We start from the raw sequence: 25729 nt of genomic DNA on the forward strand, positions 1-25729 counted from the left end.
TGTGATGTGCGCGTGCACGCGATAGCCACGCAGGAGCGTTTTTAAGGTGGACCGAATGTGGGCAAAGTAGTGTCATTTGCGCGAGCATAAAAATTACGCAAAAACTGTCTCGAGAAACCTAACTACCTTAAGGCGGAGTGTTCTTCATGAGCACTCTGCTGTACGGTATACGACTGTATATATGAGCCGAAGACCGATATTAAATAACAATTAAGAGGTTCGTGTTGCTTTAAAATGCTTCTTCCGCAATTATTTGAGTCAGCGGACAGACTGAAGGAAGTCGTACTTGACACTGATGCGTACATGTTATCGGAAGACAATGACACAAAAACAATGGTAAGAAAAAGCAAAAGTGTAATTACCCTCCCACTTCATGTAGTTTCATAATTCATTCCCAACTTTTATGCCCGGCAGAGGGCGTCGTTACATCTTACCACTTCAGCAACAGGTTTTATATATACAGTATATATATAATATATAATATATTATATATAATATATATATATATGTTGGCAAAATTGATAATTTTGAAATAAATTTTAAAAAATCCCTGCAAAGTACATGAAAACAATGAGTAAAAACAACAACCAAACTTTTCATTTTTGAATATTTAATACAATGCATTCAGACGAAGATAAAAATTAAATGCAATTATAATATGATTTTAAAAAATCCTTTTTGCTTGTATCTTTATTTATGAAAGACAATCACATTTTTAATAAACAATAACTCCACAAGTCTGTCACAGCACTTAATACGGTCTTTTTATATTGTCAATTAACAGACAGCTGAGAACCTCCATTTTTTTTCACGTGTCATGTTCACATCGTAGAGAAGAGTGGAGAGAGGGTTTCACCATGTCAAACAAATAAGCACTTTTAGACCCACATATCCCACATCATTTTTTTTTTTTACACATAGGTCAATGGACCACAATAAGCACGAGAACGTGTAAGTCCATGTTTTGTGGGTGTTTGTCGCAATCATTTCAGAAAAGAAGGTAAGTATTTGATTGCATGTAAAACATCATAAATAACTGGATTGAGTTTGAATTGTTCTCTCCTTCGCTCGTCAAGTGCCAGGAGTAATAATATCATTTGAGACACTTTGTATAGAGTGGCTAATGTCAGGTGCCCTGAGCTTTATTGATTCCGTGCAAACACTGCTCTGTTGTTGTGTATGGCACTAGTTGTCCTGGCAACTTCAGTTGTGTAACATTTCTCCAACTTCCGAGGTTTTCGTTGTCAATATCAACTTATAACACAGCTTGTTCTACATATAGGTCAGGTGGCATTTGTGATGAAGAGCACATACACCAAGATGCCGGGAATTAAATGCATTCTCTTCTCAATCCACTTGAGAGCATGTTTCTAAATTGACCTATTTTGGTCTTTTGACTATATTCTGCCAAAGCTTCCCCACAGGCCCAAGGCTTACAGACCTAGAACTCTCAAATTATCACAAAAAAAAACGGACATAGATCTAAAACAGTGACTAAAGATTACAGTTCTGAAAATTACAGACTAGCTGATGCTCTTTCCGTCCTGGGCCAGTCTGGAAGGACTGAGGCATTGTTAGTGGTTAATATTCATATGTGCAACGCCCACAAAACTAAATCAGATGCGTATGTGGGTGAGTTTTAGAGGATGGTTTTTATGAAAACACACAATAATAGTAGGTCAGTCGCTCGCCAAAGTATGTTGATGGCAGCAAGGTAAAATATAAACGACAAGCTGTTCCATTCGTCAGTGTGTTGTATCATTGACGTATTTCTACCTCAGTGCGCAGACATTTGTATCGCTGGGTACAGAAGCGCCTGGCAGGCACAACGTCGACCGGTGAGACCAGGCTGCTGCACAGACCACTCCCGAGTAAAATTCAAGTTGCAATCTACAGTGTCTTGCAACCACCTGGGTGAGCTGCTTAATTCCTGTTGTGGGGTGCTGTGCTGCAGCCTAATACAAAGAGCAACATAACTCCTGAGTGTGAGGGTAAAAAACCTAAAATGTCTGACTGTTGTCAAATTCTAGGACCAATCAGGTGCCAGATCAGTATCAGTGATGACGTCCCACAATGCATTGCACACTGATCGGCTGTGACAGACTGGAGTCAAAAGACGTTGTTTGAACTCTCTGAAATCCTAGCCGGGTGGCGAAACTCATCATCCTTGCTGAATGTGGATCCAACCTCCAACTTAGTACGTCAACAGAGTATTTGCTGTGACGTCACAAATTAGACGACCTAAGGAGAGGGTAGGTGGTTGAGCAGCGACACCTTGGATCCGTCCCCTGCTCTCGAGGTTCTCTTGAGATTTTGATTGTGTTTCCACAATGCATTACCCACCGATTGGTGTTGCGTCCAACAGGCTCTCCCCGAACGCACCGGTTGGCTCTCGTCAAAGTTCCACATGTACAACTCAACCACACACGGATGATGTTCAGGCGCACTTCACATATCACTCACTGTCTTTCTGCCATAATGCAGAGCTTCATGACTCAGCCTGGGAGCACTCTCCTATGAACCCTCAGACCTTAGTTCTGGACAAGATGCAAAACTGATATACTTAATATTCACTCACAATTTACAACAAACTTTAGTGTCTGACTGCAGTTTCAATGTGAGGTTTGCCAAAAAGTTTGATATGTTATATTAAATGTTCATTTATAGCAGGAGATTATACAGTAACTACTTGTAGTGTTACACTAAACCCTTATAACATGAATTCAGATTAATATGAAACGGTTTAAGAGTTTTTAGCTGTCATTTGTGTTAAATTATATGTATTGAGATTTTTTGAATGTGAAACTGACTTGGTGCCCCCCTTGTATTTTTTTTTTTACCAGCTGCCACTGCCTGAACTTCCAAAAAAAAAGATGAGTTTTTGATGGGGAAAAATAGTTTGATTTTTTTGAACGTTGGCATTTGTTGAGTTGAATGTGTTACTATAGTAATATCACAGCAGAGTGAAAGTCGGGTTGTAAAATGAATCCAGCAGCAATGGTCACAGGATTTTTCATTTAAAAATGTAATTATATTTGCTGCCCAAGCACACATTTTTTTTCATGTGCACTTTTGCTAAATATCTCTCCAAGTCAGGGAGTGGCAGTAATGACGTGTGATGGTTGTCTTTGTTTTCCATTTGCTTGTAAACAGAATCATCCCAATATGAACAGACATCAAGTATTTTTGATGAAATTCTGTTTGGGAATGGGTCAAATTTTGAGTAATGGTGATGGTAATTTAGTGAGGGAAGGCACATGGTCATGTGACACTTATGAACAGGTGGATAACTGGCATTTCTATATTACTAAACACTAAAACATGATAAGTCACAAGTGAACTTCCATGCCACTTTAGTGACAAAATACGGAATTACCAACGTCTTTCTCATTCATTCCCTGCAGAGCAGCTGCTTCTTCACGGCTCTTGCATGCCCTGTAGGCATAGTACTACTGCCATCTACTGTCCATTTGGGCGTAATGCATATTTAACACGCACTGTATTAGTACGATGGTATTGAGTGAACTGAAGGTAAACATGGAGTGGATTTTGATGTTTTTTATCTGCATCATGCTGATAAAAAAAAACATCAATATTCATCCGGACAACGATGACGCACAACATGAAGCTTAAGAGTTATGATTCCATTCCGACTTCACACTTCTATTGTGAGCTAACGTCAACTGTCATCATTTTTCCGGGAGATTGATGTTTCTGTTGTTCTTCCAGGGCCAACAACAATCACCAGCTGAGCTCACATATTTGTATCCATTCTCACGCGAAGGCGCAGCGCTGGCCGCCTGCTCCCCTGGTCCTCGGGTCATGACGTCATGCTATGCTGAAAAGTGCAAGCGTTGTGGCCAGATGATGCTTGTTTGCAACAAGGACACACAAGACATGTGGGCCAATTTCTAAAACCTCAAGCCGTTCAGAGTGTCCCCAAAATTCAGCTGTAAGCAGAAGGTCCCATCTGGAGTTTATCGGGAGCGCACACACAGACGCATGCGCACATCCTCATCCACGGAAAGAAAACGGCAGTTCATTTGTTGTATGTATTGCTCTTGACCACTAGATGGCATCCCCCGCGTGGTTTTAAACTTTGAAAAGTTTATTTTTCAAAACAGTTTGACATATGAAAATATACAAAAATAAATATTTAAGACTATTCATTGAAAGAAGTGGCTGTTGGTAGGAAAGTATGGAGGAAAAGCTGAACTAGAAGGAGAAGATCAGGTGATCCAATAGAGTTGAATCACTTTCAGGAGGCATAGAAGTCATCAAAGAGTCAATATGAGAGCTGATCATAAAGACTGTGCAAAATAATGGCACACATTAATTTAAGTGTATTCAATTGAAGGAACGAAACACATGTTCTGGTCTACTCCTGTTTGGCCTGCAAGGCTGCGTCAGAGCCCACAGACTCTTCATCATCATAATCCTCATCATTTTCCATCTCATTGGTGACGTATGACCCCTTCTGTTTGGACAATCCCCACATCAGAGCCACCGCCACACACACCAGGATCAGCACGAGTGAACCCACCACTCCTGAAGATTTCAAACCACAGATCAGAAACTCCATAAAAGTGCGGTGTGAAAAGTCATAGTTCACCTCCAATTAAAGCTGCCATGGCTCCATCCTCAACATCACCACCATCACCTATGGAATAAAAGAGGCTGAGTGAAGGGAATTTAAATCAACTAGATGATGCAGCTTCTGAAGAAACTGCTGCGTGAATGTACTGTGTCCCAGCCACAGTTCTGTGTGTGTCTGTGATTAAAGGAGGTTTTAAGTCAGGTTGTCAGAACTACGCTTCCCCTCTCTTTACCCTCCCACGAGCTGTATACCTGATGCTGGATGTTGTCATTCAGTGCAGCAAACTTGTTCCTCCAGAACAAACCACAATATCTCAAACAATGAGACAGATAACGCAGAAAACAGCACACTGTGACAATGTCATGGATTTCAACTTCATCTTCCATAACTGACTGGATTTTCATGTTTGTACATTACAGGTTTGCGTAAGATGGCGAATTGAAAAAGAGTAGCTTTTCCATTTTTTTGTTGTTGTGGTTTTTTTCTTTTAGAAAAGTAGCTTCTGATTTGGGTTTGGTGGCACATTTGCGAGTCTTATGAACCAACTATTTTTTAGTCTTAAATTTTCTTTACTCTACTCTAGCTAACTTTCAGGTTTTGCCCAAATCTTGTGTTACCTAAGGCTGACTTGATGAAAAAGTTGTTGAAACGGCACAATTTCCTTTTTAATTTCGGCCAACATTGGAGGAGTGAAAGTCAATGAATGAGTGGCTTTGTAAGGTCCTGCTCCCATTCACTTTCAATGGGAAGACTCCGGGACAAATCCTGGAATATCTTGGGATTGGTGGGTCTGAGAAGACTGTGGGAGTAGCAAACCAAAAAACACATCTAGCGTTCACACAACAAACCAGTGGATAGATCCAGAAGAAGCTCTGCTTAATTTATGGCAAAAAAAAAAATGCAGCTCAGCAATGTACACTTCTCATGGACCCACAGGTGCAATGTTTATTTATTTATCCAAGGACCTGTATAGGATTCCTCTGCTTTGTTTGGCACATATATAAGCTTATTTGTAACTTGCTCATTCTTGTTCTTAACCTGTTTGACATTCGCTTGGTCTTGTTCAGCTCATGATTAGATTTGTTTTGGCACCAGTTTGGATGTTTGATGGCTGGTCAGACTTGCATCTTTGTGGCTACCTGTTTAACTTTGCTTTGCCTCGCTTGCTTTTGCCTTGGTAGAACCTGTTTCAGCTTGTTCAGCACCAGTCTGGTCTTCTTCAGCATGTTTTACCTTGGTTGGCACTGCAGCCATTCGATTTGTTTAGTGCCCACTGAGTCTTGTTTTGGCCATGGATGGCACTCGCATGGGGCCGGTCAAGTTTTGATCAGTAGTGTCTTGATCTAAGCTTGATCTGGTTTTGCGTCTGGCAGGTTCAATTTGTCTCTCATGAAGAAATGCGAATAGGTTGGCAGCAGATCGTTGACCTTTATCTCTATAGCAACAGGAGATGTCTCTCCTCTGGCACTAGGTTGATAAGGCACACCCTATTCTTGTGCTCTCTCGCCTTCTGTGTATGTGTGTGAGTATATGTCTGCACCTGGTTTAACCTTATTTGCAGGGACCAATTATTGACGAAACACCTCCTTGTGTGGCCCTTATGCCTTTGTGGGGACCATTTGGGGACCCCTCAACCCCAAGCCTCAATATGAGTCAAAATAGCTGAGTCATTAGGACTAAGTTTCACTTTGAGTCCTGCTTAAGGTTAGCCATGTTTTTTGCATGGTAAGGTTTAAGGGAGAGGCTGGGGAAATGAGAGGTCCTGACAAAGATGATGAGACTTGTGTGTGGGTGTGTGTTTTGTACTTGACCAACCGTTGACCACTGTTGTCACTGAAGGCTCTGTTGTAGGTTGTCTATCAGTTACAGCAGGTGTAGTTGGGTAAACGTCCATCTTTAGTGTCACCTAAATAAAAAAAAGATACCTGTTAATTTCAATCACTAATATGCCAGGTATTTCTTTTCTGTTTCAAACGAACGTCAATGAATCATAGTTATTTACAGGGATATGAGGGAGCACGCAAAGTATAGAAATGTAAGCAATCACTTGTCATTTCTGTGGCTTGTTAGCACAGCATCAGCAAAGAAGAAGCTCTCAATCCAAAATAAACCAAGTGAAGACCCAGAGTTGTTAAACATAATTCAGATGTTAAAGTGGACTGAAGGAATGATAAAGAATGATGGACTAGATCCAAATGCACAGCCTCAACCAAGATATCGACACAATGGCATGTGACTACATTCAAATAAAAGAGTGATGCCATACATGCAATTGTTCAAAGCTGACAGTTTCTTAGGTGTCTTTCTAAATGACTTTACACCCACAGCTAGTGTATTTGCTTACTGCTTGAAGAAAACAGTCTTTCATGGAAACCAAAGACTGTGGCAAATGACGATGTGCGTCTTACAATAAAAACACAGGATGATAACAGTTGTGGGTTCTAGACTGTTCAACTTGAACTGTGTTGCATGTATAATTAAACAAACTAGATCAAAGACTACTTCTTCGTGCAGAGCTAGTTTTAGAAATTCAGAGAACGTGCTGTACAGAGCACATCTGAGGCTACAAAATGCACACTGAGTATCAATTTCACTGTCATGACAGAAGTTAATCTAAAATATACCTTGGAGAGATTTTCAGAAAACACGATAAAATAACACACAGCAGGAGAAACAAAGGCAGAGGAACTCACCAGCTGAGATGGATCTACATCTACAGGGGTGACATCCACAGCCCTTTCTCACCCACCCACCCACACACACACAAAAACAGAGGGTGTGGTGTCAGTCCCCAGGGTTCAGATATGATTCCTTCCAGCCAATCAGGACTCAGACTCCACCTTTTTCTTAAACAAAACAACTTGATCGTGTACAGCTGACGGGCCATTATGTTGCATCATGCAATGAGCATGAGCTATTCTAGCTTTCCCCTCCCAGTATATATATATATATATATATATATATATATATATATATATATATATATATATATATATATATATATATATAGAGAGAGAGAGAGAGAGAGAGAGAGAGAGAGAGAGAGAGAGAGGGAGGGGGGGGGATATATATATGTGTGTGTGTGTGTATATATATATATATATATTTTTTTTTTTTTCTGTCATCATCAGCAGAGGGCGCGAGTGTTCAAGATGGGTTCCTTCTGCACACCATCAAGTATTCTGCTTCTCTGAGGCAAGCCGTTTCTCTGTGTGATGACACAGTGTGCAACTGTCTGAGCAAATCTCTAATCTGCCAGTCAAAATAAAGCCTATCAGGCTCATGAATTCATAATAATGTTATTAATATAGGGCACAGTTATCAGATACTGAACACGTTTAGAGCTGCCCCAGGTCGGCGGATTAACTCTGTAACTGTGTGACTTTTTTAGATGTGATTCTTTTGTGTGAATGTATTAAAGAATGTATGACGATTAGCTTCCTGCCTTGGAATACATCAGCACTGTGAGGGATTTAAACCGACACCCGTGGATTTGCAATGGTGACCTGGGACGTGCCAGAATTCTGCCACCATAGTGGCCATCTCATGTCCCATCTTCTCTTGCCAAATCCCTTAATCCTCTCTCCTCCACTCTCACCCCCTCAATCGGATTAGAGCCTCTTGACCAGAGTAGCTGTCCAGCACAGACACACACACACACACACACACCTGGTGGCCTACATATAGAGTTCCTCTGTCCAGTTAACGCTAATCAGACATATGGGAACTTTGAGGAAACAAACAGCTTCAGAAGCGAGCAGCAGACTAATCAGTCACTTATTCAGCTGCTCATTCTCACACTGATCCCTCAAATCTGATTTACGGTATGTCCCCAAAGCTGCTAGGACCCTGAATCACCTGTGCTGACCTTTACATGAAGCCAAAGAGACAGGGGGAGAGCAGACAAAACAAAAGCCAGTTATGTGTCAGTCCATGTGACACGTCTAGTCAACACGCTTCTTAAAATGTCAATAGATTTATTTGACATGCTCCTAGCTGCTCTGCTCGCTTCCTGGTCATATATATATATATATATAAAAAAAGATCAGATTTATTCGGGCCACCTCAGGATCCTTTTGTTGCAGCTATCTGAATAGGCTGGGTACAGGAAGGTCAGCAAACCCTTTCACCCCAGCTGACCTCAACAGAAAAGGGTGGCATTTCACGTCTTGGACTGTGCTTATAAGTTGAGGTGGACTCATGAGCAGCATTTTGCTCTGTCTTATACTGTAAACCAGGGTTTTCACCAGTGTGAGGAGATCGCATGGATTCACTCACACGCTTTCTATGCACTATAGATCTATGCTGACGCTAACACTGCTGCCTGCAATGCTCCTCTTCCCGCCACACTCACAGCGAAGAAGCCGGTCAAATGTGCAACTTTGTGTTGTTTTTAAACTGTATGCGTCTCAAACGTGACCACACACCTTCATGATAGAATGATGGAGTGATCCTTATCAGACAGTTGCGCTAACAGAGTTAATGGCTAATGTGACGACTCACTCCAAAACTTTATTGTCACTTGTAGATCATCGAAGTTTTGGTTTAAAAGTTGGCGAAAGACTAAATGTAGAACCAAATAAGCACGTTCCAGAATGAGATTCGAGAAAGAATCATTCTTATGAAGCAAGCTGGGGTAAAGAATGTTAAGGATATTTGTGAAAATTCCACTCACTACAACAAAATCATGCAAAAGAAAATGTGATAAAATTGAAACAGTTGTTTAAAGTAAATAAATCATGATATATTTTGTTATATTGCCCACCCCTTTCTGGTGACATTTTAAACATATACATTTTTCTGCGATTTGTTTCTGCAAATAACCAAGATAGCCAAAATAGCCCAGGGTCAGTAGCTACAAATGTTCACAAACTAAAAGGAATTTTCAACAGGCCTTTCGGCTAAGCACAATTGTGTGGTTCCCTTGGTGGTTATGTGCCTCTGGATTTTTTCAATGAACAATGTGTGTCATGGCTTAAAAAAGGTTGAAAAACACTGCCAGTTTCTGACATGGGGGCGGAAGTTTTGGCAAGTGGGAAGAAGTGCATGGTAAGAACAAGTGGTGATTTAATTTAAAGAAAACGACACAAAAATAAAAAGAGTGTTGAAGATATGATGTTGCAACGGGTTGTCTGAAAAGTGTAAAGATGTAGGGATGACCTAAATACTATGCCGTATTGTTCTGAGCTTTGCTTTGTGTACCTTGCGGCACTGCTGTCCCTACTTCATTTGTCAACTGATTTCAACAGTTTTTCTTGCTTGCTTGGAAAAGGTTGAATTGGTATTGATCTTTATTTTTAGTGTTGGTCTGTCTTGAAGTCAACAGTCTCTACATGCTATACTATCCACGAGGTCACCTGAGTCACTTTTAGCTCCTCAAAAATAAGCTCAGTCAGTGATTGGACAGCTGACATCTGGGGTTACGGTTGTGTTGGAAAAGGTGAGTTTGGCAGGCACACGGACCAGACGGTGTTGCTACCTTATCTTTGGTCCAGACGAAGACAGGAACAGTTGGATTGACCTGTGAGTCAGAGAGCAGCATTAGCGCCATCCTAGGTGTTTTGACACTGTTGTCACGGTGCCCAGTGTGATACTGACTGAACACAGCTAATCCTGAGGCCAAACCTCCCCCGCACACTCCAGAACCACCACAACACCAGATGGTCCAGTTTAGCTGCCGTCTGAAGCCTACACACTCCCTGGGAGAATCGTCAATGGAGCTGATGATGTCATCCAGACTCTGGGGTTTGTCAGGCAGTAAAATTGGACACCATCTCAAATATGAATATGAAAAATCTTTTTTGTTCAGACACATTATACAGACACAAACACATACATAATATGTGATTATTTATTCAAAATAAAAAATAAAACTGACGTAGGTAAAGGGAGGGAAGGGATATGGTTATGACGTTTATTTTTAGCTTTGTTTTTTTGTTACACTTGACTTATATATAAATATATATATGTTTTCATTCACTTGAATGTAACTATTTTTTCTAAAATCAATAAAAATATAAAAATAACATAAAAATTAAAAATTAAACAAAGCGAAATTGACAATTTCAATATGTCAATTCGCTAAATTAAAGTCAACAAATAACAGAGGATGTATTCAAAACTGCTTTAAAAAAAATAAACCACCACATCATCCACATAATATTTATATAATGTTGGGGTCTCCGAAAACAGTTTTGCGCCACTGTATGCCTATCTGTCCACTACATTTCAGTTTATTCTCATGATTTATTTATGAATTACTACATCTCCAGTCGTGGCAGCCAAAGGAATAGTGGTTAGTGCGGCATCCTCCAAACACAAGGTATTTGAATCCTGCTTGGATCCTACGTTTGGTGTGATCCTTGGTTCTTCCTGTGAAGTGTTTCCATGTTTGCTGTGCTCTCGTTGATTTCCCCTGCGCACTCTGGTTTCCTCTCATGAGCGTAAACATCAGGGTGGAAGCGGGCCAAAAAAGAGAAAAAAGATCAATAAAACAACAACCACAATTCAGGAATCTTGACAGGGACCTGAATGAACCTAAATCTGAAGAGCCTCAATTCTTCATTTTACACAGTTGTGACAGTAATTTTTTTCGACAACAGTTTAAAGGAATACAATTTGTTCTCATTGACACTCCTCTTATTTAATCTGTTTTCTGGTTCCAACACGTGATAATGTGTCCAGAGTGATGAGAAACCCACTGCTGGTATTTAAGAGTGCCTTTCCTTCATGTCCCTTGCTTGCTTTATGTGTTCTTTACTGTATATAGCAGGTTTTATAAATCACCCAGAGAGGTTTACGTGCTTCGAAGATCTTAGCAATATGCGTGACAAAGAAACTTGGCCATTAATCGACCTAAACATCTGACTCCGACAGCTCAGTTGCCATGGAAACCCAGGTCTTTGTTGAAGCAAACACAGAGAGGAAGAATGCAGAAGCGTTACATGAGCAGAGCGGTTGATGGTCATCATTGGTCACTGAGACCAGAAAGGCAGACCTACTGTCACTTTTGACTTTTGTACATATATATACATTTAATGTCTGTTTTATTAAAGACATCATTAAAGGCTACAAGAGTTTCACAACAGTGGGAGTCTTTAGTCCATCTAAGGTCAAGTCCACCACCAGTATCTCAGATGATCGAGACATTTGGCACAGGATGAGTTTGTTGTTTAGTTGGCATTTCCACTGCCAACGGGGTGTTTGTGACACCTTTCCTTATGACTGGTTCATCCAGTTCCCTCGTCTCGCACTTTTTTAATTCTTATGTATAAAGACAAAAGCGACATGGTCAGAGAATCGCTACTTTTCTAAAATTCAAATTTCCTCTTTATTGTCGATTGACAGTTATGCATTCTTCATTTAGATAATACATAAAGGTATTTGTTGGGGGGCCAAAAATGAGTTTTCGCAAAATTATCATTTGAATTTTGACTGACAAATAATCAAGAGATCGTTTAAATAAACCATTTGAAGATTTGACTTTCAAATGTAATCCATTTTTTGATCATATCTGTATTCTGTCAGTGTCTGGAGCAAGCACAATTCTTGGTGCGTTCCCAGACTCAACCTGCTGATGTTGTCATTCTGATGCAAAGTGGGCTGCTGATACCAAAGTGGTCTGATAAAGACAAGAATAAAGGAGCCTAAGATCCTTTCAGAAGGGCTGAATAGACACGTCTTGTCCAGTTCAGTTCTCCAAAAACCAGACCTTAACCTCAGGCCAGCAACTGAAAAACTCATTTTTTTTTCTCACAAGCAGTCTGCGTCTGACATTTAAAGAATTTGCTTGTGAACATCCACACGCCATAATGTATGTGACAAATTCACCTTACTGTTAAATCACAAGGGTCTTGGCGGGATGTTCGTCACCAGAACCAAAAAAAAAAAAATAGAACTAGTTTTCTTGTACATGTAATGTTAAAGAATGGTAACACATAACTTGAAAATAACTAGATAATAATAACATTTTTGTATGATGAATTTATGCTCGAATTTGTTTGGACGTAAAAACGTAAAACAATAATCATGATTATAACATGTAAATACTAATCTAAAGAAAATCAGAAGTGATTACCTCATGTATTTTAATTTTAAATTATACTTATATATTATCATATTTTGATTATTTTCTTGTTACGTATCAATAATCTATAAGTAGATTAATAATGAAGAAATGCAAAATGAATCACACAGAGCTGTTTAACTGCCTAATCGTGTGTGACTGTGGCACGATTGCTGCGTTCATTCGTGTGTGTGCGTGCAGTTGGTTCGTGTGTTCACGCGGACCGCCCCTTTCATGTCGTCACACTCTCCATCCAGCAGACGAGCGGTCCACCAGGGTACGAGCAGATGAGCCTCGCCGCAGACGCTCGTGAGACCTTCCTCTCAGCTTCACCATCTTGAACTTCTTTCATCAACTATTCAGTATTGAACATCTACTTGTATGTATCGCTTCGCATTCTGTATGAATTCTCGACTCATGGCGCGAAGGAAAGAGGAGGAAAAGTGACGGAGGAGCGTCTTCCCCGCTCCTTCACTGTGGTCGGGCTTCGAGCCAGCAAGAGGTCAGTGCACAATGCTGCTCATTTAAGACGTCTTCAGCCGTAATTCTGAATGTATATCGACACGCCGAGATCAAACTTTGACCTGGTCATAATACATTCTGGTAACTAATTCGGCTGTGTTTACATTTGATAAAATGATGTGAGCGTTGCTGTGCGATGACAGCCATCGTTTATGATCCCGGTTACAGTATTTTACGTTGAAACTATTTTCGTGATTCACGGGACTTTTCTTGTTTTTATTGAACACCGATCGTTTTTTCCCCCCAACCTACTACCTTTCATCTCTTGCGGTCTTTCATCTCCAGCCCGCGAACACTGATGAATATTCATGTTGTCTCGCAGCAGATGGATGAAGTTGACAATTATTGCTTATTAGCGCATGTGCGAGCGCGTCCATTGGGTCGTGTGGTACGCGCACGCGCCTGTAGTCTTTCATTTCCAAGGTAATTAAATCGGTGGTGTCGATGGCCACAAAACACTGAAAAGTCCGAACGAAGAGTGATTCAGTGTTCGCATCATTTTGAATCAGACATATTAAATGTGATCTAATTCAACCAAAATTATGTTTAATTTAAAGATAGTTAAACATCATCCCTGTATCAGTCACAGATTGTTGTACAATCAGATACAGAAATCAGAGTAAAGCTTACATGATATTAATATGGGTAGCAATTGTGGAAGATCAGGTTGTTGTGGGACAAGATCCTCAAGGTTCAACTGAAACATCTCAGCGAGGTACCTTCAGAAGTCTCTATCACAGTATGCATATTTATGTCGACATAATACAATCAAAACAAAAAACACGTCATATTTGCTTTTTATTAAAATCCACATCTCCTTTATGACATAGATGAATATTCATTTACTGGCCGCAACGGACCAAAAATAATAAAAAATAAAACCAATGTGAGTGATGGTAATTTTGTTGACAATTTGAAATGATTCACTTTCTTGCTGACAAGGCCCGTGAATATCGTAAGAGCGTCATCTTTGTTTTACTACGCGACAAAACTGCTTAGACACACAGCTCCAGGGGGGTTATTGATCGCATCGCTTTCATTTTTAACCAGAGGATTTTATTGGAAAGAAGAAAATAGTGGGAGGTCATTAAAAAGATACTGACTGAAATTTCAGTGGGGGCATGTAGGAAATCATTTCAGGTTATATAATTTTGATAATATGGGGAGTAGGAGTAGTTGGGATGAGAGTTGAGGATGTAGTGGAACGTTCTGTTTTGTCTCACAAAATAATATGGCTCAATTCCTGAGCATACACGACCATAAGAAGCGTAGAAAAATAGAGAGTTTTTCTTCAGTAATAGAAGATCATACAATCTTAGGGCCGCATCCCATCACAAATTATGTTTTTAGTTGCTCTTTCTCATTCCAGTATTTCACCATGGTAATACAATTATGTTAAGTGTTGATCAATCTCACAATCAGTGTTGAACTATTAACATATTTTTTAGAACATAAATTGTGTCCATTTTAGCCTTGAATAAATAAGGATATTCAACATCAACACAGAAATATGAATGTTATTTCTATTTTAACATTTAGCTCATGGGGCCTGGACATGTGCTTTTCAAGGAACTATGTCTGCCTCCAGCTGTGATTCCCAATGATGAGTCATGAGTTAGATGAACTACTGAATTGTGATGAATGTCTTGGTATTTTTCAATTCCTGCTCCGTCCTGTACAGTCAGCAAAGACCACGAGCAAATTGAAAGCCTGCAAATCTGGACGACTGAATCTCTTGTGTTGACCTCCAGATGAGCAGACGCTGGTGAGAGGAAGTACCTGCCGCGAGTCAGCCATGGCTGCTCACCGCATCGTCAGAGTCAGTAGCAGCAACCTCGTGCTTCCTCGCTGCCGCTCTGAGGGGACACTCATGGACCTGAGTGAGGGAGTGGGTGGGGCCAGCCTGACTGATGTCAAAGGTCAGTGTCCACATGACAACCATGTATGCGTAAATACGCCTTGCTGGTTCTATCATATGAATACACCACATTTTGTTGCAGACACAGAAAGTTGCTTTTTCGAGTATTTGAAAGTAAAATGGTTGTGGCTACATGAAAAGTGCTGATGATTTATTCGAATACATTATTCAACTCAAGGTTGTCATGATTGACTACTAAAGCTTTTGAAAGGTTGAGTTTTGTTGGGTACTGTAATTGCAGCATTATATAGAGCATAAATCATTTGTAAGACCTCCCAGGTTGGGTGCATATAAAGAACAAGAATAATGTTTTGAATGTTCAAAATTAACCTTTGGTCCATTCTTCCTTCCAGTGCCTTCTCCAAGTGCCTTGAGACTGGACACATCAGCGTCCTATGAAGCTGCCCAGGAAGTGGTTGCCATCAAGGATTACTGCCCCAGCAGCTTTACCACTCTAAAGTTCTGCAAAGGTGATCGTCTTTACGTGTTGGACACCTCGGGTGGCGAGTGGTGGTACGCTCATAACAACTTGGAGATGGGTTACATACCCGCCGCCTACGTACAGCCAGTCCACTTGAGGAACTCTTCGCTCAGTGACAGTGGAATGGTGGACAGTGCGGGCGAGGACTTCGGTGGCTTGGGGGAATGGACTGGGGCGACCCCTGTCAAGCCCTTTGAGGCTGAAAACAACAGTATTTTCTCTGGTAATCCCTTTACCCAAGCGTTGGATCAGAAAGACTCCAAGTTGAGGAATTCAGCAGATCTTATTCTGTTTGACTCTCTGGGCTCTCCATCAAGTATGGACACCACCAATGATGCTTTCGACCATTTTAACAGCGAGGTCATACCAAACCTCCGCAGAGACAATCCATTTTTCAGGAGTAAACGTTCCCACAGTCTCTCTGAGCTCTCAGTCTTGCAGGCACAATCAAATCCAACATTACCCGCCGCTGGGTTCTTCACTGGTCTCAAGGCTCCTTCACCCGAGCAGTTTCAAAGTCGAGAGGATTACAGGACTGCATGGTTAAATCACAGAAAGTTGGCTCGCTCATGCCACGATCTGGACTCCCTGGGTCAGAGTCCTGGCTGGGGTCAGACACAGCCGGTGGAGACTAATATTGTCTGCAGGCTGGACAGCAATGGGGGTGTCGTTCAACTGCCGGACACTCAAATCAATGTCCACATCCCAGAGGGTCATGTGAACGAGGGGGACTACCAGCAGATCTCCTTGAAGGCCTTACTGGATCCTCCTCTTGAGCTCAACAATGATCACTGTTCCACCGTCAGTCCGGTCGTGGAGATAAAGATCAGCAACATGGAAACCAAGTTGTTTTTGACGTTGGAGATAAAAGTGTCCGTCAGTGTGAAGATGGAGAGCTGTGCCAACACAGAGATACTTTGTGTACGAAGTGACTGCAAAGAAGGACCTTACACACCAATTCCAAATGCCTATGTTTACAAGGATACAGTCCAAGTGCAACTAGACAATCTAGAACCCTGCATGTATGCAGCGGTTGTGGTCCAGTCTCCGCACCTAAGCCGCAATACAACCGTTTGGGATCATGTGCACCGGAAAGTCACTCTTGGAGTCTATGGTCCCAAACACATCCATCCCTCCTTTAAAGCAGTTGTGGCACTGTTTGGGCACGAGTGCACTCCTAACACCTTGCTAGTGGGCGAGGTCGGCCGCCCAACTTGCAGTAGCCCTGCAGTGGCGCTGCAGCTATGGGGGAAGCACCAGTTCGTCTTGGGACACCCTCAAGACCTGCAGGTGGGATTATACTCCAACATGTCCAACTACCAAGTGAAGGTGAGCGAAGGAGCTGGAGTGATTCGGGGTTTTCAACTCAAGTTAGGAAAAGTCAGCAGGCTCCTGTATATGATCTCATCAAGCGATCCAAACAATATGTCAGACTTCACGCTCAGGATCCAAGTCAAGGATGCCCTGGATTGTATCCTCACTCAGTTTTGTGTCCAAACCCCACAGCCACCACCAAAGACCAGCGCCAGAATAACGGGTCAGAGACGCTTTCTGAAGAAGAAGGAGGTTGATAAGATTGTCCTGTCACCACTGGCTGTCACTTCCAAGTATCCAAAGTTTCAGGATCGTTGCATTACTAACGTGAAGTTTGGGAAGTTGATCAAAACGGTGATCCGTCAGAACAAAAGCACATATCTCCTGGAGTACAAGAAGGGTGACGTCATCGCTTTGCTCAGCGAGGAGAAGTTCAAGCTACGAGGACAAATGCGGACCAAAGAGTGGTACATTGGCTTCTACCAAGGAAAACTGGGTCTTGTCCACGCCAAGAATGTTCTGGTTCTCGGTAAAGTGAAGCCAATTTATTGGTCTGGGCCAGATTTGACGACCACAGCGCTGCTGGAGCAGATACTCAAACCGTGCAAATTCCTCACCTACATCTACGCCACCGTCAGGACGGTTCTGATGGAGAACGTGGGAAGTTGGAGAGCGTTTGCAGATGCTCTTGGTTACAGAAACTTACCCTTGAATTACTTCTGTCGGGCTGAGCTGGACAACGAGACGGAGAAGGTGGCGTCTGTTCTGGAGAAGCTGAAAGAAGAGTGCATCAATTTGGAGAACAAGGAGAGGAAATCTTTCCAGAGGGAGCTGATGATGGTAAGACCAAAGTATTCTACCGTCTACACCCCTGTCCCTTTTAGGAACAGATACAGTATGTTCCTTGTGAGAACAAAATGCGCTCACTTTATGCTCCTCTATGTTATGTTCAGTGGCTGATGCTGATACTAAGGCAGCATATACAAACTGATAATGATTTGGCAGTGATACAACATTTGTATCCTGGGAAAGAAACTGATGTGGGAGCAGCCATGAGTCACATGCTTCTCCATCTCAATAGACTATGTACTATGTGTGTACTACCATTGGCAATGCTGACAGACCAAAACAGAAAAACATTTGAGATCATACTGTTTGTAATGAATGCTGCTACATTCAATGAGGACAGAAAATGAGCAAGAATGATCATGGAACATAAATTAAAGGCACCTTATTCTGAGTTTTAAGAGTGATCAATGGTGTTAGCAAGAAGAAAGGTCACTTGAACACAGTGAACTGTAAAAGAACAATGTTGGCATAACAACTCATGGTAGAGTGGTCTTCCTTCAGCCTGGACAATCTCTGCATATGCTGCTATGTAATATCAAAGATCTTGGTGCTGCCTACTGGTTTACGTGCACAGTGTGCCCTTGTTTATCATGGGGTTATGTAGAGTTAGTGTATGTCTCACAGCTCATACAAGCCATGTTTTATTGATGCACAGGAGGAAATGAGTTCTTGTACAGTGAAATAGTGTGAAACAGTGAAATAGTGGCCGATGCAGGTGTAGGTATCGGGTTGAGCTATTTTGTAAACTTGAACTAGATATAACTTTGAAGCATTGCAATTTTCATTTTGATGTGAGGCTACAGGTTTGGACAAAATAATGGAAACACCTTAAAGCTTTTTTAGCTTTTGTTGGTGTTTCTATTATTTTGTCCAACCCCTGTACTTTAGTAATTGATATTTGAGTACTGAAGAAAAAAATGTTATAAAACCAACCTATAAAATCAAAGATTTGTTGTTAAATAAACACATTAACCTCAGGTATAAAATGTGCCATTGTAGTTATGTGTTTTTTTTGGCATATTCATGCTTGTAGAAGGGCAGAAACAAAAATGGTTAAAAATATACAGTACAGGCCAAAACATTTTTAAAGACTTAAAAATTGTGCTAAAACAAAACTCTCTTCTTTATTCAGGTGGGTGTTTGTGAACTGTTTTTTCGGATCACGGGTGTGGCGGCCAGTTGATGGCTCTCCAGCGATTTGGGTGGTTCAGGAAGATTTGTGAAAGGAATTTTGGTTCTGCAGCGTTGTTTCAGCATCTGGTCATTCATTGACCAAAGGATTTTAGTGTAACATTGACAGTCTGTGGCCTTCCTGTGAAGACTGCTATACAGCACTGTATGTTAAAACCCCGGAAGACGTACTTCACCGAAGAAAGAAATTTTTAACATCTATGCAAATGGCAGGTTCATCTTGGGATCTACTGGGTCACATCTTGAAGTTGAAGACTGACGCTCGTAATTTGTTGAATTGAAACCCGTTCTCTTGTGTCGTATCTGCTTATATGAGTAGCTCAATATATTGCTATTAGAATCAGAATCAGAATCGGCTTCATTGCTAATGTCAGTGAGGATCCCACCAACTAAGAAAGTGCTTCAGTTCATTGATGCAGTAAAGAAAATAAGTAAATAACATTGCTAACAAGCTACATGTCTCTTCCAACATGGACACGTTTGACTGGTGCCTATGAATTACGGACCCACTGCACGGCATGACAAGTCGACAGCTTGTGTTGCGACCCCAAGCGTCACATCACAGGAAAACTAAAATGTGACTTTGAACATCTGCAGCACGACAGAACAGTTCACCCACAAACGCTCCAGTGTTTTCTGCTCTGAACCCAGGGGGGTTACGAACAGTCTCAAAACATTCCAGTTGCTTTAACTTCCAAATGTTGTTCATCCCCACAGGGATGATGAGGCGTGCTGGGACCTTTAGAAGCTGGAGGAGAATTAAATTGGACACAGACAGCAGCCGATGAAGAGTCAAATTGGGCTGAACCTTACATTTTTCGTTTGTTTGTAAGGATAGCATGATTGGACCCAGACCCGGGCAGCTCCACGTTTCTGGACTTTGATGTGGAAAGCGAGACTGCGCGGATGTGGAACAGAGGGAATCTATTTGAAGTTTGCGTTTTCTCTCATCTGCTGCATCTGTTTGTCTGGAGTCATGTGACCTCTCTGTAATCTCTGAAGCACTGCCTGCTTTCATGTTGAAGAAAGGGGCTTTTATTCTGGCAGCTTTTTTTTTACCTTCCTGAATACAGCAGGAGAACCTTGAGTCTTATCAGTGACAGCATGTCCAGCCCTGTACGCCGGACTGTACGCCAAGTATATGTAGTATTTGCCTAAAGTCTTTCACTGCTGCAGAGTGAAAATCTGAGGAAGAAAGAAAAAGTTTGGTTTTCTGGTTCTCCAGAACGTCTGCCCTCCTATTTTGAGTGTCAAATGTGTCCTCCAGGTTTAGGTGGACATTCGTGGCTCTTTTTAAATGAGAATAGGTCTGCGCTGAAACTGAAAGTGTTTTAGTGGACCGATTGGTCACTGTTCCTCTGTGGAGCGGACAGGTGTTCCCATCTGACATCTGAAGCCTCATTGATCAAAACAAGGGTCTGACTGGAGGGCATTCGACACCGCCCCAGATCCAGTTACCAAAAATGAGATCGTCTTTGAGAACAGCTTCCCTCAAATCAAAAGATCCATCAACATGGGAAGCACAAGGTTGTTTGTGGCGAAATGGCTCCACGGTGGAGTTGATTCGGTGAGTGCAGAGGCAGCGTGGGGCTGAAACTTCAGACACAGTTGTCTTCTGAAACCGTGCATTTTTTATGACCTGCACAAACACACGCACATTCGTCTGAGAAACATGAGAAGGTAGGCAGCTCCTCTCGGCTGCTCAAGCAGAGGGGAGGATTTACCGTGGAAGAAACATGGCCCACATTATTTTAACATTCAGGTTACGTAACATGAAAAATAAGGGCAGATTGTTGATGATTTAATGATACACTGAGAACCAGTGAAATACTCAACATCAACCCAGTAAGTTCTGGTGTTCACGTTTGGAGTTTTTTCTGTGTTGAAATTAAATTATTATTCCATTTTAAACTTTAGCTTCATTATGCTTCATATAAACCTGGATGAATTTCATCATATAGATAAAGCAGAATAATCTGTCCCTTGTATTTCGCCACATTTGACTGAGACTGAAATAAACAACAGTGCAGCTGGTCGTGAAGCAGCTGACATCTTCTTGACCTTTGACCTCCACTTGGGTAACTGTCCCCTTGTTTAAGAAGACAACCTCTTTAGAGTAATATTTCCTCACCTCGGCAATGGTTTTGGGACCTTTCTCCAGCCATCATGAAGTCAGTGTGTAATGGAAACTATGGAACAATTATTAAAGCATACACTTTTATATATATATATTTTTATTGTTAATCAGAGCCTTTTGCTACATACCTCGTTTATTTTCCATTCATTCATTTCCATTCAGAGTCCTGGTTAAGGTTAGCCATGTGTTTTGGAGGGTTAATGGCAATGATGGCAAGGGATAGCAATACAAACCAAACAGATGTGCGCTTGTTTAGTTGTTTTAAATAAACAAATATGTATTTGTGTATTTGTTAATTTATTTGTTTAAATAAATCAAATTTATATATATATTAAAAAAAAAAAAAGTAAATAAATAATAATAATAATTACTTTTTTTTTAAATATACATTTTATTGTGAGGTTTCTCATTACTGGAGAAAAGCCAGGCAACCCCAAGCACAGGGAGAACATCTGAATTTGAAAATTACAGAATGGAGGAAAGAAGCTATATTTAGAATTAATAATGCATAATGAGTAAAATTAACTACAAATTCTTTCAGGGTTTTTAACTCCTTAGGGCCTGTATCTTTAATTTTCAACTTTGTTCGCACTTTTTGCACTCGCTTTTTATGTCAAATTGTGAAAAACAAAACAATATTGTGGCCCTCCTTAAGGGACACCCACGACCAGGAATATGGCATATCAGGACTCTTACTAACCCTGTCACAATACTAACAAAGGCCTTGTGCGAGAAGTTGGAAAGAAAACAGGTGAAAAGATTTGAGACCTCGTTCAACCTGTCCAGAAGACGTGCTCCCAGCTGTGTCATGTGACTTGCTACAGAAGGATGTTTATAAATAGCGCTTCAGACACAGATAGAGCTATTGTGATGCTGACGTGAAGATCATGTATCTTCTGTCATCCATCCTCCTCTAGGCCTTGTTGAAGATGGACTGTCAGGGTCTGGTTGCCAAGCTGGTCCTGGACTTTGTGCTGTTGACCACGGCGGTGGAGGTGGCCTCACGCTGGAGGGAGCTGGCTGAAAAGCTGGCACGGGTGTCCAAGCAGCAGATGGACGCCTACGAGGCTCCACATAGAGACAAAAACGGTCAGCTGGACAACGAGGTGAGAACCTGACCTGCTTCACAGCAGTGATGAAACACTTGGCTGGACTGTTGAACTGTTGTTTTTCTCATTCTTTTTATATGTGAAGCGTGTTGGTCCTAACATCATGTGCTAATATCAAAGTTTTAAAGTGAACAGAGGTGCTAAAATCGAGGTGACCTCATGACTTTAATACTGTTTTCACAGTCCATGTGGAAACCTGCCTACGACTTCCTGTTGACCTGGGCTGCCCACATTGGTGATAGCTACCGTGACGTGATCCAGGAGCTCCACCTGGGCCTGGACCGGATGAGGAACCCCATCACTAGACGTTGGAAGCACCTGACCGGCACGCTCATCCTGGTCAACTGCTTGGACACACTCCGCAGTGCCGCCTTCTGCCCCACGGGGTACGGAGACTTTGCCGTCTGAACACGTCTAGGATCAACCTTGTAGCAGTGTTTGACTTTTCTTAAGTTCTTCGATTTCTACCTCACCTTTTGCTGTGTTCACGGCTCTCAACACCACCAACCTCAGAGTGATCCAGTACACCACGCTGCATTACATTGCTGAAGATATTTTCAAATTCTTTCCCTGAAATTTCCATTTTTTTTATTGAAGTCAATTGACAATTCTACAGTAAATGCCAAAATGCATGCTGATATTTCTTTCAGATGTTTTGCTAATATTTATAGTCCATCATTTACAACTAGCTGTGGAAAAACTGACTGTTGCAAATTCATTTTTTGTTTTCGTTTTCGGCAGAATTAATTTCAATTCTGACATTTAAAATGAATTTCTGAGTGTATTGAGGGAAGAACTACAAAAACAAGTCAGTTTATGAAACTGTTATAAACAAACCAGCAACTGCGGCAGGATATGCTAATAAACCTTGTTCACAAAGTGTTGAGCCTCACTGTTCTGTCATCATCTGGTTAGTAATCTTTATATTATAGTCTTGTTTTAATGCAGTTATAGTAGAGGAATGAGACTACATGCTATTACTGTAAGTCAAACAACAAGGCATTTTTTTTTACCTCTAACTTCTCACTAATCTGTATTTTAGTAAAACATGATGAAGAGTTCTGGAGGATTTTTGCTAAATTTGAGATGAAATTTACAAATAATTTGTTTGTAAAGCATTTTTTTGCTATGATTTATTTTCCTGTCACCCCTGAACAAAAGCATGTCCAATCTAAAGTATTCAAAAGTCAAAGTAGATTTGAGCTTAAGGTTTTCTCTGTTCTTTGTTCATCTCTGTATTGTTTGATTCTGTGATGCCTTTCATTGTTTTCATTTTCACTCCACTGTCTTTACAGCAGAACTCCATGTCTGAAGTCACTGCAGTGTTAAATCATTATAGTAAGAGTTTATATATTTGTACGGACTCGTGAAAACTCTTGAGACGTCACGTCTCTGACCTGTTCAGTGTTTCTGTCCAAAACTTGTTAATAAAGTTGGATATGAAAGAAATCGTTGCTATTCTATCTATCTATCTATCTATCTATCTATCTATCTATCTATCTATCTATCTATCTATCTATCTATCTATCTATATCTATCTATCTATCTATCTATCTATCTATCTATCTATCTATCTGTCTGTCTGTCTGTCTGTCTATCCATCTATCCATCTGTCTGTGTATCTATCTATCTATCGATCTATCTACCTATCTATCTGTCTATCTATCGATCTATCTACCTATCTATCTGTCTATCTCTAATCGATCTATCTAACTTCAGGTGCATAATGTCATGGTGTAATTACACCTGTCATTAATTTCCTCCTTATTTTACAACATTTGAAGAAAATTAAAGCTACATTTAAAACACTTTTTCTTCTCACCTCGTGGTATATAATGTGTCATATATGTTTGTGGTCATCAAGTTTGGCTTGAACAGTTTTATTATTGTTTTATTATTATGAAGTGATGAGACAAATAATCGAAGCCAAGATGTCACCTACCTCCCTCAGTCAGGTCAAGCTGCCAACAGTCACCTGTGAAGACGAGCTGAAGGAGTGAAAATCCAGTCTGTGATTGTTGCCATTCTTCTTCAGATCTGTGAGAAATAATAGTGAAGGAGACTGACAGAAGCATCTGTCGGTCGATTTGTGACAGCGCTGTAGGATACAGGAACCTTATTTTCCTGTAATGACAGCTGCGACTTTTCACCCTGACCCCATCCCACATTTCATCACTCATACATCGATATCATTCTCCACAGAGCGGAGGGTAAATTAAGGTGAGATGGGATCACATAAACGCCCATCTTCCAGGCAGCTCAAGCTCAAGGTGGAGACATGAGGATCTTCAAGCCGTGTCATTTAAATGTAATCTAGGATTCATTACAGTTTTTTGGCCACCACAAGACTCTTCCTCATTCTCATGATAAACAGGAATACGATATTTATGTCAACACTTTTTGGTTCATACGCTTGTATACGCCTGCTATAGGGGAAGCACAGGCCTGGACTGAAGAGGAAGAGGAGTGTTTGGACAGCAACTCAAGGAGATTCTCTTCATCAGCATTTTCTTATTCCAGTCAGCCATGTGTAAAAATGCATCTTCTCAGAGACACACACAACACAGTCGTTTCACATGAATGAACAGATAATCATATGTAAAAATATGTGCAGCATAGATGAGTGCACAAATCTGCCCGTTTCTGCTCTCCTTCGCGCGCTCTCTCTCACACGCGCACACGCGCGTACACCCATTATTCTACCTCTGACGTGGACCACCCTGACGGAATGGCCCTTTTGCCTCCAAATGACTCACCAACTGCCCTCTCAACATTGTGTAACCGAAGCATGCAAATCCATTCCCACCTCGACATCAGGCTGTGGTCATTTCACGCAGGTTTTATTTCTCACACACACGCAGAACGGTGACAGATGCTCGGTGATCACTGACTTAGTGCGGCACACACTTGCGTGGAATTGTTAGCATTTCGCTGTGTTTGGAGAGGCTGTCAATAGAACAGTTTCTTGATACTCTTCCCATTGGATCGATTTCATGTGAGATGTGCAGTGGAACTGAGCAGCACATCAAATAAATCACAAACACAGCTGCAAATAAAGTCAGGCCCCACAAATATAAAGAAATAATAATACACGGCGACACTTTTTATTTTAACTGTAAGTGAAGTCAACAAAACGTGTTCGTATTAAAGCGTATTCCATTTTCATTTGTATTTTTATGGCAATGGTCGAGTAAAAACGCAGTAGTTTCTCTCCATGAATAGTTGACTTGGTGCCATCTTGAGGCAAACGTACGCACGACACTCTCCGACCTGTTAAGATACAATTTCTCCAGTTTAAAAAGCATTTTTTTCCAACATGGTTTTGCTCACAGGATTCCAGAAATTGTCGCTTAGATGACCGGAAGGCATCAATGCAAGAGGTATGTTTTCCCAAACGTGAATCTGGCCTTCAAAATAGGTTAATGATTTCCAAATCAGTTATGCAACTAGTCTTTATCAGGATGCAGCTTGGGCTGAAGATTTTTATAGTGTTATGGTCGGTCGACATAGTCAGAAGTGAGTGGGGCCTGGTCAAAATCGCATGCA

At 41.1% G+C, this 25729-nt stretch overlaps 2 protein-coding genes across 3 annotated transcripts; one reads left to right on the top strand and one right to left on the bottom strand.

Moving 5' to 3' along the window:
- Positions 1–4129: 4129 nt before the first annotated feature.
- LOC128752336 (small cell adhesion glycoprotein homolog) lies at positions 4130–7337 on the bottom strand. Its single transcript, XM_053853447.1, has 4 exons — positions 7291–7337; positions 6413–6503; positions 4613–4660; positions 4130–4548 (listed from the first exon to the last, which is right to left on the bottom strand). Exons 2-4 carry the CDS (start codon positions 6489–6491, stop codon positions 4379–4381), a joined length of 297 nt encoding a protein of 98 aa, XP_053709422.1. The 5' UTR covers positions 6492–6503; positions 7291–7337; the 3' UTR covers positions 4130–4378.
- A 5570-nt stretch (positions 7338–12907) lies between these two features.
- Positions 12908–23712, top strand: LOC128752421 (SH3 domain-binding protein 4-A-like). Of its 2 annotated transcripts, XM_053853619.1 has the most exons (5): positions 12908–13164; positions 14936–15103; positions 15456–17737; positions 21992–22180; positions 22367–23712. In XM_053853619.1, the coding sequence occupies exons 2-5, from the start codon at positions 14980–14982 to the stop codon at positions 22589–22591; spliced, it is 2820 nt and encodes a 939-aa protein (XP_053709594.1). In that variant the 5' UTR covers positions 12908–13164; positions 14936–14979; the 3' UTR covers positions 22592–23712. The 2 variants fall into 2 exon arrangements, with proteins under 2 accessions (XP_053709594.1, XP_053709595.1); XM_053853620.1 differs by lacking the exons at positions 21992–22180; positions 22367–23712 and adding an exon at positions 19655–21975.
- Positions 23713–25729: the final 2017 nt, after the last annotated feature.

Source organism: Synchiropus splendidus, chromosome 1, assembly GCF_027744825.2.
Source record: "Synchiropus splendidus isolate RoL2022-P1 chromosome 1, RoL_Sspl_1.0, whole genome shotgun sequence".
Lineage (NCBI taxonomy): Eukaryota > Metazoa > Chordata > Actinopteri > Syngnathiformes > Callionymidae > Synchiropus > Synchiropus splendidus.